General features: G+C 41.3%; 5 protein-coding genes and 1 long non-coding RNA gene across 9 annotated transcripts; 3 read left to right on the top strand and 3 right to left on the bottom strand.

The window, feature by feature from the left end:
• The first annotated feature begins 124 nt into the window (after positions 1 to 124).
• Positions 125 to 1,386, top strand: LOC110857030. Its single transcript, XR_002548617.2, has 2 exons — positions 125 to 661; positions 1,114 to 1,386. It is a non-coding gene; the product is annotated as an uncharacterized LOC110857030 (long non-coding RNA).
• A 940-nt stretch (positions 1,387 to 2,326) lies between these two features.
• Positions 2,327 to 4,059, bottom strand: LOC110857048 (zinc finger protein OZF). The gene is made up of 2 exons (XM_022105661.2): positions 3,747 to 4,059; positions 2,327 to 3,665 (listed from the first exon to the last, which is right to left on the bottom strand). Exon 2 carries the CDS (start codon positions 3,611 to 3,613, stop codon positions 2,453 to 2,455), a length of 1,161 nt encoding a protein of 386 aa, XP_021961353.1. The 5' UTR covers positions 3,614 to 3,665; positions 3,747 to 4,059; the 3' UTR covers positions 2,327 to 2,452.
• A 224-nt stretch (positions 4,060 to 4,283) lies between these two features.
• Positions 4,284 to 7,175, top strand: LOC110856932 (zinc finger protein 525-like). Of its 3 annotated transcripts, none has more exons than XR_004836479.1 (3): positions 4,284 to 4,506; positions 4,585 to 6,028; positions 7,055 to 7,175. XR_004836479.1 is itself a non-coding variant. In XM_035857455.1 (2 exons), exon 2 carries the CDS (start codon positions 4,636 to 4,638, stop codon positions 5,614 to 5,616), a length of 981 nt encoding a protein of 326 aa, XP_035713348.1. In that variant the 5' UTR covers positions 4,284 to 4,506; positions 4,585 to 4,635; the 3' UTR covers positions 5,617 to 6,298. The 3 variants fall into 3 exon arrangements, 1 of the variants encoding a protein (XP_035713348.1); XR_004836478.1 differs by having other exon boundaries at positions 6,976 to 7,175; XM_035857455.1 differs by lacking the exon at positions 7,055 to 7,175 and having other exon boundaries at positions 4,585 to 6,298.
• A 4,633-nt stretch (positions 7,176 to 11,808) lies between these two features.
• Positions 11,809 to 14,664, top strand: LOC110857061. Of its 2 annotated transcripts, none has more exons than XM_035857454.1 (9): positions 11,809 to 12,878; positions 12,956 to 13,161; positions 13,265 to 13,312; positions 13,376 to 13,442; positions 13,508 to 13,627; positions 13,690 to 13,782; positions 13,850 to 14,049; positions 14,124 to 14,476; positions 14,557 to 14,664. In XM_035857454.1, the coding sequence occupies exons 1-8, from the start codon at positions 12,647 to 12,649 to the stop codon at positions 14,361 to 14,363; spliced, it is 1,206 nt and encodes a 401-aa protein (XP_035713347.1). In that variant the 5' UTR covers positions 11,809 to 12,646; the 3' UTR covers positions 14,364 to 14,476; positions 14,557 to 14,664. The 2 variants fall into 2 exon arrangements, with proteins under 2 accessions (XP_035713347.1, XP_035713346.1); XM_035857453.1 differs by having other exon boundaries at positions 11,812 to 12,878; positions 13,370 to 13,442.
• Positions 14,665 to 14,979: 315 nt separating this feature from the next.
• Positions 14,980 to 16,232, bottom strand: LOC118437917 (oocyte zinc finger protein XlCOF19-like; the record flags this gene model as incomplete). Its single annotated transcript, XM_035857468.1, has 1 exon — positions 14,980 to 16,232. A coding segment is annotated over one exon (861 nt), but the record flags the coding sequence as incomplete, so codon positions are not given.
• On the bottom strand, positions 16,140 to 18,943 carry LOC118437911. Its single transcript, XM_035857456.1, has 6 exons — positions 18,724 to 18,943; positions 17,802 to 18,636; positions 17,557 to 17,724; positions 17,329 to 17,490; positions 17,080 to 17,273; positions 16,140 to 17,007 (listed from the first exon to the last, which is right to left on the bottom strand). Exons 2-5 carry the CDS (start codon positions 18,022 to 18,024, stop codon positions 17,092 to 17,094), a joined length of 735 nt encoding a protein of 244 aa, XP_035713349.1. The 5' UTR covers positions 18,025 to 18,636; positions 18,724 to 18,943; the 3' UTR covers positions 16,140 to 17,007; positions 17,080 to 17,091.
• Positions 18,944 to 19,669: the final 726 nt, after the last annotated feature.

The raw sequence follows: 19,669 nt of genomic DNA, 5'->3' as shown, positions 1-19,669 counted from the left end.
TATATAAGATGGGGAGATGATGCCGACATCGAACAACCCTGGGGACATTATTGTCCCTCTGTCCCCGCACCCTTCCGCTGCCACTGCTTCCCCCGCAAGTGATGCATGGTTTGAACCTATAGACCTGTTTTGTTTCTAATCAGCGCAAGTGGGTGCTTATGAAATTCGTCATCAAGACGAAATTAGTAAACTCTTATACCAGTTCGATGGTGCTGAAAACCTGCCCGGAAATAAGATCCCGAACACAAAACTACCCGGAAGCAGGCAAAATGCCACGTACGATTTTGGCCGGGAAGCCAGCAGATATTACGCAATACGAACGTTAGGTCAATCTCAATCGACAGGCGTCGAAACGGTAAGAAAGTTACCGACCTGTCATCAAAGTCACTGCATTTTTAATCATTTAACCATCTGGGAATTTATTTTAAAATCCTGAACGACAAATTTGTAGAGCAGATAAGGATAGTTGCCAGTTTTTTTGAAAAAATACACTCCAGATTTTGGCACTTTTTGGCGGAGGAGATCTCAAGGTTAAGAAGCCTTCAGAAAAATTGAAACTGGCTCAAAAAACTCGACTCGCGATTCCGCGATTCCACAAACAACTCACAAACAACTCGGGCCACCTCACCCGGTTCGACAACAATGGAGGAGGATATTTCGAGTAAGAAAATTTTGAACAAGTTTTTTAAGCAAAAATTGGAATTTCTCAAAAAAACTTGTACAAAAGAATTGTTCTTTGACGTACTTAAAGTAGGAGGACTCATCGCCAAAAATATAGTCAAAATCAGCACATTTTTAATCATTTTTCCCGTCTGGGAATTTATTTCGAAATTCTGAACGACAATTTTTAGAGCAGAAGGATAGTTGCCAATTTTTTCAAAATATACACTCCAGATTTTGACACTTTTTGGCGGAGGTGATCTAAGGTTTAAGAAACCTTCAGAAAAATTGGAACTGTTCGAAATTCGCTTAAAATTCTCGACGCCATTCTATCAATCAACTCACTGAGGACAAATTCGTCGTCCAGAATTTTAAAATAAGTTCCCAGAGGAGAAGAAATCATTAAAAATGTGTTGATTTTAACGATTTTGGTTAACATTTAATGTTTATTAGCACTCATTACGACGCCAAGAACGACCAAGGCGCGTGGAACGACGACGAGGGCGACAACCACCACGATAACGACGGTAAAACCCAGCACTTTTGCCCCTCGGGGGACGGATGCCCTGATAAATCACTGGTTTGAAACGACCGAGGGGATCATCACGATATCCGTCTTTGGGGGAGCAGTTCTCACCTTGTCCTTCTTGGGGGAGGGTTTTACATGTGGCTTATCAAATTTAGATACAGATCAATTTGAATAAATAAAAACTGGGATTTTTATAAATTGTGGCAGATAAGAATTTGTTTGGAAAATTTTAAAGTGTTGTTTTATGTATAAAAATAAACACGTAAAAATTATGGCATCATAAAAATCTGGTATAAAATGTGTTTTGGAGGTGCAAAATTTCCAAAATCCCAAATTTTGGATGTCAAAAAATGTTCAAAAGCATCCAATATTGGAAAAATGTTTCAAATTCTGCATTGTTTAATCCTTCGATAATCCATTAACGTATATTTATGTAATCTCCCATAAATTTTGAGCGTTTTGATCCGTAATACAAGATGGTTTAGAAAATTTCTTAATTTCTCAAGTAAGAAAACTTGTTAAAAGAAAAGTTTTTCCAAATTTCGTGGTATTACAGATAAACCAAAATGGTTACAATTATTGGGAGATTACATAATAATTTACATAGTAATTTACATATCTGTGCATAGATTTGCAAAAATAGTCTTGAATAAACAACTTGTTTTCTCAAATAAAACGGAATTTTCCAACTGAATGAGAATCATGGTGGAATTTTAGACTGCGGATGGAATGCTCACGACGAGAAATTATAGAACGACCATTCATCAATTATTGAGGTGTGGCTATCATAAAAACGGTATGCAAACAGCTTGCATACCGTTGTGTGATTACCGTTGTGTAATCCGGATTACGGATTACACATCATTTCCAGAGCTAGTTTTAGGATTATGGACTACGGATTACTGGATTAATTAAAGTAATCCTGGGATTGGTCATCCCTGTGCAAGCTGAGACTTCCTGCAGAATTATTTGTGACATCTTCGTCCGTCTCGATAAGCAAGCCACATTATGAGCCCTGCATGATTTACCTGTGATGCACAAATTGACCCTTCTTCTCGTCAGGATGAAACATGTCGTCGTCACTGGTCCAGCCTTGCATTTGTGTCGGCGCATGGAAAAATGGGAGCGAGAAAAGAGCAGAGTTTTACACAAACTAGAATGACTTTACTACACAAAAATCGTCAAAAGGTAACAAAAATTCTTTACAACTCAATAATTCAATTATGCCATGTTTATCAATATTTCGTCCGTTTAAGTTATACATTAATCCGAGGGATGAAACTTCTTCAAATGTCTCCAAAGATAATATTTGCTCTTGAACGTCCCCCCACAGTGGGGGCAGAGGAGTCGGATCTTGGCATGAACACTCCTCAGATGTTTCACCATGACACTCTTCGTCCCGAACTTCTTGCCACACTCGGGACACGTGACGTCTTTCAACTTCCGGTGCACCGTCTTCTTGTGACTGGTCAGATTTCCTTTTCGAGCGAAGGCTTGGTCGCATTCGTCGCAAATAAACGGTTTTGGATTGGAAGTGTGAATGCGCTTGTGCTTGATGAAGTCACCATTACGACTGAACAGCGCCCCGCACTGGTCGCAGGGGAAAGGTTTCTCCTTCGTGTGGGAGACCAGGTGCGCATGATAAGTGTGGTTATCAGGGAGTTTCTTCTGACAAAAGAGGCAGACTCGACCCGAACCCTGCTTCACGAGGGCGACCTTCTCGTCCTCGGAGAGGTGGGAGAACCGATGATTGGTCAGGGTTTGATTGGTGGAGAACGTTTTTCCACAAATGTCACACCTTCCGCCAAACTTTTCTTTCGTGTGGGCCACCACATGACGACTGAGATGGGACAGACTTTGGAACCGTTTACCGCAGAAGTAGCAGACGTGTCGCCAGCCCTGCCGCACCTCCACGCGCTCCTCGCCGCTCAGGTGGACGAAGAGATGACGAGTCAAGTTTGCTTTCTGGGTGAACTTCTGCTTGCACACGGGGCAGGCGTGGTTCTTCCCACCTTCATGCGCGTCCACGTGGTTGGTAAACTGTTGCCAATGGAAAAACACTTTTTCGCAGTGGGGACATTTCCCATGGAAAAATGACGACCGCTCCAGCTCGTCGGGGTTGAGGTGGGTGTGGGCGTGGACGGCAGCACTGGATCCGTTGGTGAAGGGACGAAGGCATGTTTTGCATGGAAATATTTTCTCACCTGTGCGACGACCAGGCTTCACGCCATTTCTGCCAACTGAGGCTGATTTCTTAGCCTTTAATGACCTGCTGTTGGATGAGGGAGACTGCACGTGGTCATCGTCACGTGCTGTGGGACGTGGTTGGACGGAGTGAGGAGAAAAACTTTCCACTTTCTCCGTTGTGGGGACGAGCGCTTTCTGTCTTCCGAACAATTTCTGTTGGGTATGGGTGACCTCCATCCCGTTCAACGTCTCGTTCTGCTCGGAAGTTTCCTTACTTGCAACCCTTTCGCTACAAGAAATATTATTATGTATTAGGTCAGCATTACGAGTTAAATGAGAGATTTTTATGAAAATTAAGAATGAATATTACCAACGGCTCGTTCTCAAAATTTTGGCGTGAAGCGTGTGTGTTCGGGATGCAGTTGGTTCCAGAGTAGAAAATCTTTCCTTCGTCAAATCCTGCTTTTCAGGCTGCTCCACAATTTCCAATCGGAGCTTCCCTTGCCTTTCTTTGTGTCGTCCTTCTCAATTTGAAATCGGTGGAAATTTGGAAATGTTTAAAAATAGTGAAATTTCTGGAGGGAGTGAGCCCTTATTTGCTTGGAAGCTTGTCTCGGTTTCTGGACTGAGAAATGTCTTCTGCATATCCCACCAACAACCAAGTCTCTCGTATGGTCTCTACCAAAAAGCAAGCAAAATGCAGGAATTCTTTCTGTGTGGAGGATTAGGCAAGAAAATCGTGAATGAATTCGGATTCTTACCCAAATTTGAGAGATTGTGGAGGCACGCAGATTTCTGCCAGTGCTGGACAAGCGTCTCAATTTGCATTGAATATTTAACCAATGATTTGTTCCCTTTGTTGTTCATCGAGACTTGACTGCTGGTGGGATATGCAGATAAGCAAAGTTATCTCGAGGGAGACAGAAATCAGAAAGCTCCCCGACAATCAGCAGCTCACTTCTTGCTCAAGAAATTTCTTCAAATTTTAAACATTTCCACGCAGTTCACATCGACAAAAAACGTCTCCTGAAAACTGGCGAGGAGCCTGAAACGTACGATTCGACGAGGGACAAATTTGTTACTCCGGAACACACGGTGCACCCCCAAATTTTTAAAAAAACGAGCCATTGGTAACATTGCGTTCAGAATTTTCGCATAAAATGTTCACTTTTGAAGTTCAAATGCTGACTTAATAATATTCTATGTAGAGAAAGAGATTGTTAGGGGGGAAACTTCCGAGCAGAACGAGACGTTAAGGGATGGAGGTCAACCAGAAATTGGTCACACGACAAAAAGCGCTCGCCCCCACAATGGAGAAAGGGGACCGTTTTCTTCCTCACTCCGTCCAACCACGTCCCACACCACGTGACGATGACGACGTGCAGTCCCCTTCAGCCAAGAAATCAGCTTCAGTTGGCAGAAATGGCGTGGGGCCTGGTCGTCACGTGGTGGAGAAAATATTTCCATGCAAAATATGCCTGCGTCCCTTCACCAGCAAAACAAGTGCTCACCTCCACGCCCGCACCCACTTCAACCGCGACGAGCTGGAGCGGTCCTCACTTTTCCATGAGAAGTGCCCCCACTGCGCAAAAGCATTTTTCACTCGTCGCCACTTTACCGACCATCTCTTCGTCCACCTGAGTCCTGAGGAGCGCGCGGAGGTGCGGCAGGGCTGGCGACACGGCTGTTACTTCTGCAGCAAACGGTTCGAAGCTCCGTCCCAACTTGGTCGTCATGTTGTGACCCACACGAAGGAAAAATTGGGCGGAAGATGTCACCCGTGTCGAAAAACGTTGTCCTCCCAACAAGATCTGGCCAGACATCGGTTCCTCCATCTCTCCGAAGACGAGAAGGTCACCCTCGTGAAGCAAGGTTCGGGTCGAGTCTGCCTCTTTTGTCAGAAGAAATTTCGCGATAACGCAACTTATCATCGCCACCTGGACTCCCACACGAAGGAGAAACCTTTCCCCTGCGACCAATGTGGGGCGCTGTTTGGTCGTAATTCTGACTTAAAATTGCACAAGCGGATTCATACTTCGAACCCAAAACCGTTCAAATGCGACGAATGCGACCAAGTGTTCAGTCAAAAACAAAGTCTGACCAGACACAAGAAGATAGTTCACCGGAAGCTGAAGGACATCGCGTGTCCCGAGTGCCCCAAGATGTTCGGGAGGAAGGGTGTCATGATGCAGCATGTGAACAGGGTTCATGCCAAAATCCGGCTCCCTTGCCCCCACTGAGGGAGGACGTTCAAGAGCAAATATTATCTTGGGAGGCATTTGAGAAGTTTCATCCCTCAGCAGATTAACGTAAACGCATGAAATGTTTTACAGGTTTTGTATAACTTTATTTTCCCGATTTGATAAAAGTCGCATAAGGGATTGTCTATATATTACGGCATCATTTTCAAGACGGGAGGATAAGAAATTTTAACTAAATTAAATTATTGAGTTGTAAAGATTACATATTTTTTTGTTACCTTTTGAGGATTTTTATGTAGTAAAGTTAATCTATTTTATGTAAATCTCTGCAAAGCAAATGCAGGGATGGAACAGGGACGACGACGTATTTCATCGTGACGAGAAGAAGGCTCAATTTTTGCATCTTACTTAAATCGTGCAGGGCTCAGGTTGCATATCTAAACGGACGAAGGTGAACTAATAGTTCTGCAGAAAGTCTCAATTTACAAATATCGCGAACCACAATAATTATGATTTGCGGATATTTGCCCCCCATTATAACCTACCCATGAAATGCTACCCGAGATGATCTGCCCCCCATTATATCCTACCCCACCAATTTTCACTTTCTTCCTGCAAATTAAATCAAAATAGATACCCCGTTTTGCGTCGTAGTGCAACATAACTGTTACTGTTTATTAACGCAAAATTAGTCAAATAATAAATTCTATAATCAACACATAACCTCTCTTAAAATCAGTCAAATAATAAATTCTCAAAAAACGAATCAAAACATAAAATCTCGTAAAATCAGTCGAACAACAGATTCTCAAAAAATGAATTAAAACATTGACATTGCCATTGACGGAACTTGTAGGGTGATTGTGGGTTCCTAATTCAATAAAATAAAATTAAATTAATGGACCAATATCAACAATAAACCTGGACCTTTTTTTTATATCTTTATTGGAAAGGGATAAAAATCTATTAAATGACAAAGAGATTTTGTTTTGATTCATTTTTTGGGAATTTATTGTTCAACTGATTTTACGAGATTTTATGTATTGATTCATTTTTGTGAGAATTTATGTATTATTTGACTGATTTTCCGAGATTTTGTGTTGATTAGGTTTTTGATAATTTATTGTTCGGCTAATTTTACGAGATCTTATGTATTGATTCGTTTTTTTGAGAATTTATTATTTGACTAATTTTGCGTTAATAAACAGTAACTAAACAGTTATGTTGCACTACGACGCAAAACGGGGTATCTATTTTGGTTTAATTTGCAGGAAGAAGTGAAAATTGGTGGGGTAGGATATAATGGGGGGCAGATCATCTCGGGTAGCATATAATGGGTAGCATTTTATGGGTAGGTTATAATGGGGGGCAAAGATCCGCACACCATAATTAATGAAGGGTCGTCCAATTTCTCATCGTACGTTTGGATTCCATCCAAAAAATAAAACTCTTTATTTCCACCATAATTTTCGTACAGTTGGAAAGTATCCTTTTTTGGGGGAGCAGATCTCAACTTATCCGTCCGGGAGGGGGATTTTACATGTGGCTTATCAAATTTAGATAAACTTGAATAAATAAAAGCTGCGATATTTTATAAATTGTGGCAGATAAGAATTAGTTTGGAAAAGAAGGGTACCTATTTTCATGGTCATTTTGGCCAAGCGATTGCAAGCGTTTGCAAACCGCTAGAACCCCAATTTTTGCACCATTGCATAGTACAACTATCCATGTTGAGATCACGAAAAAAATAGCCTGATCCCTATCACCATATTTTTCCAATTGGCATTCGCATGAGCACGATTTCGCCCATTTTTGGGTCGAAATTGGGGGTTAAATGATCACTTTAAAAAAACAAGCTTTTGCATGATCTCATTTCGATGATGTTAATTTTGCTGCATAAATCAACTATCCGAGTATTTGGTATGAAAAAATAAAGATGATCCCTGTCACCGATTTGCCACAAAGTCGACTGGAGTTGGGTAACTTTGGGTTTGTGTAAAAATCGGTGCACAAATTCTTAAAATAAGGCATATTTTTGTTGTCATCAGTGATTAAATGACCAAAAAACAAAATAACAAACAAAAGCGGATGGTTTTCAACCAATGTTTACATATATATTTACATCTGCTTGGACATTCGCAAATTCCGTTGCGACAAGATTTCGTCATTCTTGAGTCCCAGCTTATTAACTCAACTCTCTTCTCAACAAATTCTTGTCGGAGAACCTTTCGCCCGTGTCGACGCCACCGCGCAGCGTAAACCAGCAACAACGACCACCGGAAAACTTGTTTACCAGCACTGTCGCGGAGTTGGTCACTGTCAACTTAACAAGAGGTAAACGCGATGCAAATTATATTCGCCAGTCGTGATCATAATGTTTGTTTTTAGAACGTCCACCGTGGCACGGCCTTCACGAGTCTGGACCAATGGGGAAAAATCGAAGACTGCGAACTTTAAATGGGAGAAAAAGGCGAGTGGACCTTTCCCATGTCAAGAGCGCCACGATTACACGTAGACGTCGAAGTCCACACATTGATGTCACTGTGAGAAGCACTAGATTTTATAATTATTTATATAAGTATCTACTTATTTTTTAATTTTAGGCCCATGAAGTGCACCGCAGTGGACATGGAAAATGTAGCTGTTGTGAGAGACGGATTTCTTCGAACCAATGGAGCAGAGCGATTGGGGGAGTTGGTCCCAACGAGAAATTGCTGTGGGACATCGTGACGATGAAGCTTGGTCACACTGGGAAAAGTTTTACCCCCACCGACCTTATTTGCAAATCCTGCCACGCAAGACTGCGCTTTGATTACGAAAGGAACGGTTTTCAGGATTATCGAACTGCACTATCCAAATCTTCACGATTAGCTGTTCCAACCGTCTCTGATTTATGCGTAGCCGATACCTGCAGCACGGTTGAGGAATCGCAGGAGCGAAGCAGCGTGGCGTCGACATCTCAATCCTCTTTGGACTCCAGTTTAACAGTCAATAGTCAGACCTCCCTGTCCATCAGCTTTTCATCTACCCAATCGGTTTGTAATACACTATTTTACTTAAGCTCGATTATTAAAGATCAGTAATGATTTTGACTAATTATACTGCAGATATCCCTACTCAGCAATCATGCCAAAATTGATATCCCAACCGTGTCAAAAAGTGAACGGAGATGCTTCATTTGCAAGTCAGTTACTGGAAGGAAACGTGTGCCAGATTCAGCCATTCTTCAAGTACTACAACGTCACTATATTTACATCCCTCCCAAAAATAGGACTTGTGCATCTCATCTCGAGAATAACCAATTCACAAATGAAGCGCTCATTCAAATAACTGCAGACAAGCAAAGTTTTGAATTATCTGGTCCAGATATAACAAAATGGATAGCTCAACTCCTCAAGCACATTGATAACAAGGTCACCATCCTGGATTTTGGGAAAAATTCTCACATCAAACCAGAAGATTACCATCTACTTCTTGGTGTAACTCGTGACCAATTTTTGGAATTATTAGAAATATGTCGACATCACATCCATTCCAGCAGCAACAGAAGCGTTGAGAATGCACTGGCATTGTTTCTGCTGAAGATGCGTCTCGATTTACCACAGAAGGTTTTGGCACTACTGTTTGGAATCGATGGGCAGCAGCGAGTAAGTGAAACAATTACCCGTGTCGCCGAAGTCTTGGATCGCGAGTTTGTTCCATACAATCTTGGATGCGGTGAAATGCATCTAAACAGAGAAATGGCAGAAAGTCACGATTCCGAGTTTTACCATCGTATTCTGGACACTCCACCGAAATCCTTGCACGTTACCTGTGATGCAACCTATTTGAATATACAAAAGCCATCGAATTTTGAAGTCCAGAGGAAGACATTCTCACTCCACAAGTTCAGGAATTTAGTCAAGCCCATGCTTATTGTCTTTGCTGATGGATATATTTTGGACGCCGATGGACCCTGGTTTTCAGATTTCAAAAATAACGACGCAAATATTTTAGAGAAGATCGTTAATCGTGCAGGGGCGGGTACACTTCTCATTCTTCTTCAGCCGGGCGACGTATTTATCCTTGACAGAGGATTTCGAGACTTTGTGGAGAAATTGAGGGCTCTCGGCTTCAAGGTGTACATGCCGGAATTACTTAAAGGGAAGACTCAATTCTCAGCAGACGAAGCGAACCAGTCAAGAAAAGTGACAATGCTCCGGTTAATCGTGGAGGTAGTCAATGGTCAAATTAAGCTTCGCTTCCGGTTCTTCGACTCCATTATTCAAGCCACCTACCTGCCAAAAATGGCAATGTTTTTTCGAATTGCTTGTGCCATCCACAACAAATACGGGACTAGGTTTAGAAAGTCCCCAGAAAATGAAGACTACATAATCAATGAAGTAATTGGTGACATGGATCGAGCCAACACGTTAGAGATGCTGATCAAGGACAACGGCCTGCTCAGAAAACAAATTATTTGGACTGCACCAACTGAAGCTGATTTGGCGAACTTTCCAATTTTGTCTATTGATGATCTTAAGAAGATAACACTTGGGACCTTCCAGATCCGAATGGCTGACAGCTATACAAATCAGCATCTCCAAGAAGAAGGTGAATATCGTCTTTTCATTCACAAAGAAAACTCCTCCCTATTTCGTGTAAAGCTGCAAAGCCGATTCAATCGACGAGCGACCCATCAGGTTTGGATTCAGGTTGATATCGGAGAACATGGACACAAAGCGATCGACTCTACTACTACGATCTACTACTGCACATGTAAAACGGGATCCAGGACATTGGGATGTTGTTCGCATGTTTGTAGTGTAAGTTTTAATACTATTAAATTAATTGCATGGTCACAGTAATTATTCCGTTTAACATGCATTTTTGTTAATTAATTAACAGGTGTTGAAGTATTGCGGATATGATCGCCACCAACCACCAAGTACCCTGAGGAACCATCGAGCCTATTCCTTCCTCGACGCTGCCGTGGACATTGCGGGGGAGGAGGACGACGATGAATAATAATGTGCATTTTTATTTAAATTCTGTGTGGAGTGTTAAAGTTACCAGTTTTATAATTTTTTATAATAATGTTGTGCATTTCATGTGTAAGTGTTGAGTGCCAGTTTAAAATTCATAGTTATATGCATTCCTTCCTCTCTGTAATCTTTTTCAATATTGTCACCTTCGTTAAATTCTCCATTCGTCATTACAATGTAACCTGTTCGTTGCACATATATTCATATACAGGGTGGTTAAAATGTCACGCCACAATGGAAAATTTTTCAACGTATATGAGAAGAGCAGAGAATAAATATTTTTTTTGATATTTAAAATTATTTCCCCAAGTTACAAGTTACTATGCATGCCAAAGTTCCCCAAAATTGCGAATTTTACCAGTGGCCCAGGAATTATAATTAAAATCAAGGGGGCGTGGCCCAGGGGACCATCGAAACCAGGTACCCTTCTTTGAAGAGTTATTTTCTGTATAAATAAACACGTAAAGATCATGGAATCAATGTGAATCAGGTACAAAATGTGTTTTGGAGGTTCAAAAGCGTCCAAAATTTTGGATGTCAAAAAATGTTTGAAAGCGTCCAACATTGGATAATGTAACAAATTCTTCATTATTTAATCTTTCAATAATCTGTTGACGTATATTTATGAAATCTCCCATTAATTTTGAGTATTTTGGCCCGTAATTATGACATGGTTTAGAAAATTTATTAATTTCTCAAGTCAGGAAACATGTTAAAAGAAAAGTTGTTTCAAATTTCTTGGTATTACAGACACATGCTCAAAATTAATGGGCGATTTGCATATCTTTGCATAGGTAGACTTACAAAAAAACTTTAGCAAAGAACTTATACATACATAAAATTTTACCCCATTTTTCAGTGTTGAGCGGTTTTTGACGTTTTGCATAGTTTTGCACGCTTTTGTACAGTGCCAAGTGGAGTCTAAAAGTAGGATTGGACGTGCAAAACGAAACACGGCTTATGCGCCATAAATAAATTGACCACTCGTGTACGAAATATGGGTGCAGAATGTCGCAAATTTACTGCATCCGTTGTCAGTCACCTTATGATCATACCTGTTAACTTTCGTAATTATGATAGTGAATGAAAATGAGTTTCCTGTGATTTGAGTGAAAATAATTTCGTTATTTCAGATGAATAACTGTGAACGAAAGGATTGCTCACTCATTTCATTTTTCACCCTATGCTTAATACATGGGACGAAGTAAGAAATGAAGTCAGATGAAGTGAAGTTAAATCCCAATTGACCAGTTGGTTCTCATCACGTTTTTAATTGGTCCCATTTGTGCTGGATTCGTCCAGGACCAAGGGCACCGGTAAAAGACGTGTTTAGTTTGTACGAATGATACGAGCTTCGCCCGGTACCAGGGGCTCGATCTTAGGATGTATGGAGGTGGTCGCAAACATATCACCTCGAGATGGGGTTGTATAGTTATTTTCATGTTTGAATTTAGACGAGTTAAAGACGGCCGAGGGACGAAGTCAGAACAAATAATGAAATTAGTGCGCCACACTTAAATGTTTGGCAGCATGGATGTTTTTTCGTCCAGTTTTAACTCCACTCTGCAGCTAGTGGTTGAATAGAGAACATGTACAGAAATTCGACGAAAAAAATTGCTAGACCTGCTACTAAAAATTTTGAAAATTCGCGTGTGTTACTAAACTCCTCAGTCAGTAAACCTTCCATTTGCGAATTAGTTCCATCGCAAGTAATTCAAACAAATTTATTGGACTCCAAACCATCAAATATGAGACGGGCAAGTTTCAGCCGGACAGTTGAAGATATAGACGAAATTTTACCTAATCCAAGTGTTGACAGTTTTTATGAAAGTTTAGATTCCCGTAGTGAGACGAAAGAGAAACTGGCCAAGTGGGTAATCAAAAACAGAATTACTAGGAACGCTACTTCGGAACTATTTAAAATATTGAGGCAGCATAAGTGTTTCGAGTCCGTACGTCCGGTGAAATTGTTATAAAGTGCATCGGATTTCCTTACAAGAATTATTTTGCCGTCTTTAAATTCGTGTGCTAATAATTGCGCCATCATGGATACGGATTCCAGCGCTGTCAGCTTTATCGTTGCCGACTTCATTTCAAAGCAAGAAATCGACATCATCAATTCAAACTGGTTGGTAGAAATTGATGGTCTGCAATACACATATTGGCCGAATTATTCAAAAACTGAATCACGGAAGCTGGAAAAATCGGTCCGAAATGGTGAATCACCAGACGCCAAAACTTGGAAAATTTATGAGGTTGAAATAGTTAAACGATACGGTATGTAGTATTTTTACATTAGATACAACATAAATTTCATGGGTGTATCGCTAAAACTTTATTTATATACTGTTTAGGAAAATACGAAGATGCTCGCCTAAATCTTCCGCGTCTTGCGCAAGAAGGAGGGATTAGTACTGGCGCAGAACTGGGAAGAGGTCGACGACGTAAGACCGTCAACAGAAAACTTTTTAACGCAGATTCAAGTGGCGATGACGAGAATGATAGTCCGTTAACGAAGAGCTTGCTACATGTAAAAACAAAAAAATCTAAAGTGACCGAGGTTTGTGACACTCATTCGTAAAAATAATTTACCGTTTCATTCTAACTTGATTACTTCAAAATCGTCCTTCTCGCCATAACTACAAATGTTTTTGTTTTTTCAGATAAATCGTTCAGACTCATCAAAATTCCAGATGCCAACGTTGGTCTTGGTAAATTATCCACCATCCCTTGAAATGAAACTTATTAAATAACGAAATATATTTAAGGTGCAGCCGGATGAAACTTTGTCAACAACTTCGAGAGACGAGCCTAGTAACACTAATTCCTCTCCATTACCCAGTAAAAGTAGTATATACTTTCTTTTTTCATGAAATTTTATCTTAATTAACTTGGTATTTATTTAGGCGGAAGCGGTGGAATAGGATTTAGTCAATTTCACCAGCGAGAAGAGTGTTTGTCCGAGAGTGAGCAAAATTTTTGTCAAACCCCAAGAACGGAAGTTACGACGCCGATGACATTTTCAGGTATAACTGTTGGCATAAAGGTTTCCATGAATTAATATGATTAAAATAACGATTTTTCAAAGGACGAGGCCCGACGAGTTCTTTGTCCCAGGAACGAAGCCAGGATATTGGTCAAGGGTCATTTAATGGAACAATTGTACCTACAAGAACTGATGGTATGTAGCTCGCTTCCTTCTAGAGTAACAAGTTAAATTTTATACTGTATCTAATTTTTTTGTACAGATATTATAATTCGTAAGCTGGATTATATTCAAGCCAGCATTAACGAGCTTCGCGAAACTTTCCATCTGGCTTTGCGCAATCAAAATAGGACAATTATCGAAGACCTTGATGGCGACGAAAAGGTTATTCCATTAAACAACTTGCCGGAGTATGACGAACTGGAAAGAAAAATAGCTGATCCTAAAATTCGACAAGCTTTGGTTAGCATCATGTTCTAATTTCGCCCCAATCTTTTTAGTTCTGTTTATCAAAATTCATGTATTCTTATTTCTAGATAATGAGTTTGTCAGGTTCAGGCAGCACAGGCACAGATGCTATTTACCGTGTGCTTACGTTTTTGATGACGGACGACTTTGCAGCCACACTTAGTTTTGCGGGTCAACGCGGAAAAAAATCATTTAAAGATCGTGAAAAAATCAAAAGCTGTGTTTATTGTAAGGCTCATAATTTAAACCTTTCGTCCTTGCTTTATGGTAGCGCAGAATTTGATTATTTCGAGCATTTTAAACTTTAACTGCGGTCCGGACAAATCCACTAATGTCGTCAGCTACGCATAAAGACATCGACGAAAGCATCCAGAATTGGCTAAAGAAAGCTCCTGCCAGGATTGAAGCCAAAAAGAAAAAGGTATGTACACACCCTTCATATATTTAGTAGATTAAGAATATTTAAGAATACTATTTAATACGAAACATATTTATATCTAGATGCAGCCTGGAATTGCAGAGCACGTTTCGTCATAAATCAATTTCCAGTTGTATTTTAATTTGTAGTTACGCTATGAATGTAAATATAAATAAATTGAGTCAAAAATAGTTCTTGGTGGTTATATACTCGTACTATTTTCGTATATTTGCACCGCATGAGAGCGTGATTAGGACGAATTCAGCCCGGTTCCAGGTACGTTCTCAATTGGTTCCGTTTTGGTATTAACGGACCAGATAAGGACGAGCCTGGCACGTTTACCGGCGCCCGTTCACCCCGTACCAGCTCGTCTGTAACTTGTTCTAAACACGAACTTCAACTCGTCCCTTCGTCCATTACGGACGAATAAAATACGTGTTCAGTAACCACTTTGGTCAATGGGGATGAATTTGAACGAAAATGACTGAATGTGAACGAATGAAAATCTTCACTCAGATATTGGGATGACTGAATTTTGAATGAAAATTAAATTTTTGAACAGGTATGTGCACAAGTTGGCCTTACTTCTCGTCACGACGAAATCTGTCACTGGTCCAGCCTTGCATTTATGTCGGGTCGGCGCATGGAAAAATGGGAGCGCGACGCGAGCACAGTTTCATATTAAATAGAATGACTTTACTCCATAAAAATCGGCATGGTGAAAAACGTAACAAAAATAGAGTCATGTTAACGACATAATAATTCAATTACACCATTTTTATGAATCGGATGAGGATAATAAACTTGTCATAAATGGTCAAATCAGGAACATTTAAAAACATAACGTATGGACGACACGTGGTCTCTTGATGAGACGCTGTTTAGCAGGAGAAAGACTTTAGTCTGGGGGATGAACCTTTTTCAAATGCCTCCCAAGGTTGCCTTTCTGCGTGAACGTCTGGTCACAATGGGGGCAGGGGTGCCGGATTTTGGCATGAACACCGTTCACATGCTGCACCATGTGACCCTTCCTCCCGAACTTCTTGCCGCACTCGGGGCACGCGATGTCCTTCAACTTTCGGTGCATCGTCTTCTTGTGACTGGTCAGATGATGTTTTTGACCGAAAGCTTGGTCGTCGAACTTGAAGGATTTTGGTTTGGAGGTGTGAACCCGCTTGTGCATGTTTAAGGCAGCATTACGAGGGAACAGCGCCCCGCACTGGTCGCAGGGGAACGGTTTCTCCTTCGTGTGGGAGACCAGGTGGGAATGATAAGTGCGGTTATCGGGGAATTTCTTCTGGCAGAAGAGGCACACTCGACCCGAACCCTGCTTCACGAGGGCGGCCTTCTCGTCTTCGGAGAGGTGGGCGAACCGATGATTCTTCAGGGTTCGTTCGGAGGAGAACGATTTTCGACACACGTGACACCTTCCGCCCTCCTTTTCCTGGGTGTGGGTCACAAGATGACGATTGAGCTGGAACGGACTTTGGAATGGAGTGCTGCAGAAGTAGGAGCCGTGTCGCCATCGCTGCCGCACCTCCGCGCGCTCCTCCCCGCTCAGGTGGACGAAGCGATGACGGGTCAAACTTGCTTTCTGGGTGAACTTCCGTTTGCACACGGGACAGGCGTGGTTCTTCGGGCCTTCATGCGCATTCACGTGGTCGGTAAAGTGAAGACGAAGGAAGAACGCTTTTTCGCAGTGGGGACATTTTTCATGAAAAAGTGAGGACCGCCGCTCCAGCTCGTGGGAGTTGAGGTGGGTGCAGCGTGGAGGTCAGCACTGGTTCTGTTGGTGAAGGGATAAAGGCAGATTTTGCATGGGAAGATTTTCTCAATGACAATTTGCCTGTATTTCTTAATTTTTGATGACCTGCTGTTAGCAGAGGGTGAGGGCACGTGGTTATCGCCCGATAAAGAATTTATTTGTGGGCCATGTCTGGGGCACAGTAGCCCGCAAGTATGGCCTATGTACCGAGTTGACATCAGGGAAACATAATGCTCCGGAGTTGATAGCCTTATCTGACCCTTAGTTGGGGAAAAGCTGGGCCATACTTTTCCCCGAGATCATATGAATCAGGCACAGACCTGGCCCAAGTCTGGGGCGCATAGTCATTTTCGTGGTTACCCCGAATATGGGCCACTTCTATCTACTACTAAGGTGCCATACTTAAGCCATAAATTTCCCACAGGTATGCCGAATATGTACCATACTTTTATACTTACTTATTTTTATTGCACCTCGTTAATTTCAAATATACATAATTAGTATTATTTTTAACTAAATACTAAATTACAGCAAAGTCATACATACATACTGAAGAGTGAATAATTAATTATAATTTATAAGATCTCCATAAAATTTACCTACCAATGATGATGGAGGAACATTTCCACCTCATAAAACTAAACTTATTCCCATCCCCCTTTCCAGTTTTTGACATTTTAAGGGCTATTGAATGACTGAACACATGACTCAAAATCCTAACTGTAGTTTCATTCACATCAAGGCCTCCGATTTTCACCAAGTCGACCAGCTATTGAAATATTGATTATAACTTTAATTTCGTATATGACAATTGTAATGGTGAGTCTCGTATAATTTTTACCAATATTTTTCCTCACTTCGGATCGCCCAACCACTGCTCGAACTGATCCACATCTTCATCAGTTAAAAGTGGGAATGCAAAGGAAGGGGCTTCGTCCTCAATATTTTTGGCAGCAAGAAGGGTGCCAACTTTGATGAAGAGATTTACTTCAGTCTTCAAACCCTCCAAATAATGCAACACTCTTTCTCTGAAAACTAAAAGTAGTGATTAGAACTTGTAAATTAATTGCAAATTACTAATGTGCATTACTGTTATCAGACTCCGATGGAACTGTCTGAATAACAAACGGAGTAACTTCTGAGATAGAACCATGGGCAGAGGGATCCACTTCTATTGTCGAATTTGTAATAGGAGTAAGAGCTGAGCTCGATGACGAGGATGGAGTCGCTTCGCCAGATAATAAATTGAATGCTGGGAAAATATACTTAATTATTAAAAACAATAACATACTGAAAAATTTACCGGTTGAGTTCTTACCCAATATTGGTGCTTTAAAGGGCAAATTATTGGTTTCAACTGGATTCTTCGAATGAATTTTATTTCTCCTGGAATTCAAATTTTCCGAGTCATAGGAGCTTGATTGAGTTTCGCCAGAACTCAAAACCCTTGCTTCGTCCACATTCAAATTAGCTCTCTTGTAGTCATCTATAAATATGGACAAATAGAATAATGTCTTCTCATATTACAATGTATGTAATTACTGGTAAAAATGATTTACTTACCACTTCCAAAGGATCGAAAAATCTTCACTTCCAACTTTTTCCAAGTTGACTTGGGCTTGCTGTCTGAGTCCTGGATCAATTCCAAAAGCTTGACTCCCTTCGGCCAAGAGCACATTTGCTTGTCGTCATCTTCAGATAACCAAGTTGAGAGGACAGCAGCGAAAGATTTTTCCTCCAAAAACTCTACGACTGAAAACTTCGACGAAAAGTGTGGTGAAGACATCTTGCTGCCCGACGACAACGTGAAAAAACTAACACTAATTTGTTAATCAAAGTCCCACCAAAATGATTGGGGCCAGCAAGTAGCCAGAGGAACGTGGGCCAACGATGGTTTGGATCATCTGGGCCAAAGCATGATTTCCCGGACTGTGCCAGACTTGGGGCAAATCTACTACGTCCCATTTCTGGGCCGCATTTACAATTTCATTTTCGGGAAATTTGGTAAATATTTTGTATGGCCCGTATGTGTGTATGCATAATAAAACCAAACTTGGGATTTCAACTACGGGCCAATCGTGGTCCACAGTGGACATTCGGCATACCACCTTTGTGCCAAGGGTGGGCCGACGTATACTTCCCACATCAAATTTTTTCCAAGTTTTCCCAGAGTTCCCACTTCCCAGACACATGCCATGCCGTGGCCCAAATATCATTCTTTATCGGGCGTCACGTGGTTGGACGGAGTGAGGTGGAAGTCGTCCGTTCTCTTGAGAATTTTCCCCTTCGTCCCCTTTCTCCGTTGTGGGGACGGTCGCTTTCTGTCGTCCGGGCAACTTCTGCTGCGCCTGGTTGACCTCCATCCCACCCAACGGCACGTTCTGCTCGGAAATGACCCCTACAGCAAAAATCGATCCCTTTTACGGATTACAGAATTGCAGCATATGAAGTTGATTTGATTTGAAAATTAGGAATGTAATCTTACTAATGGCTCGTTCTTAAATTTTGGAGTGAGGGGTGGGGTGTGTTCGAGAGTAAAAAATCGTCCCCTGCGTTTTTAACTGATTCACAAATTTCAAGGGACCCTCAGCTCGTCCAACTTTCGTCGTTCTGCTCCCTTTTTCTCGATGTGAATTGGGTGGTAATGTTCAAAATTTTAGGAGATTTCTGGAAGTAGTGAGAGCTCTTGTTTGACGGAACTTGTTCGTCTGTCTCCCTCGGACTGAAAATGAGATAAGGTTAGACTTATCTGCATAAGAGTCAAATCTCTGAATTAATCTCGTACCAAAAAGGCAACAAAATGCAGAATAATTTCTGCATGGAGAATGAAGCAAGAAAATCATGGCATGAGCAATTAGACGGTGATTGATCATTGATTAATTATTCAATGCAAATTGAGCCGATTTTCGTCCACCTTTAGAACGAAATCTGCGTGCATCTACAATCTCTCAAATTCGGTTATGAATCAGAATTCCTTTCCTCCTTCCTTGTGCCAGTCAGTGGCCGCGGAGGAAGCTTGAGGACAATGTCCCCACGGTTGTTCGCTGTCCGCATCATGTCCCCATCTTATACAAACGTCTCCCTTACCTATCGGAAAATGTAAATGTCCCCACAGCTTCCGCGAGCTCTTCCTAAAGGTAGGAGATTCTGCATACACATTTCGTGCCGGAGTGGTCAGTTAACATTGAACAAGTAATTTAATGATTGAATAAAAATGTGCTCATTTCCATTAAAGTAAACATTCATGTAGTGGGGACATTAACATTGTGGTTCCGTTCCCTCAAGCTTTCGCGGCCCCTGCATGCACGCGTCACATCACATTTTGCGAGAAAAATTAAGAAATCCGGACTTAATCGTATGTAGAATTCCTTTTCTTGAGCTTTTCGTTCCCCGTTTCAATGAAAGTTCTGACACAGGCGAAGGATATCACT

The sequence above is a fragment of the Folsomia candida genome, unplaced genomic scaffold (genome assembly GCF_002217175.1).
Source record: "Folsomia candida strain VU population unplaced genomic scaffold, ASM221717v1 Fcan01_Sc017, whole genome shotgun sequence".
Classification (NCBI taxonomy): domain Eukaryota; kingdom Metazoa; phylum Arthropoda; class Collembola; order Entomobryomorpha; family Isotomidae; genus Folsomia; species Folsomia candida.
The sequence above is the reverse complement of the archived record's forward strand: the minus strand, read 5'-3'. Positions and strand labels throughout refer to the sequence as shown.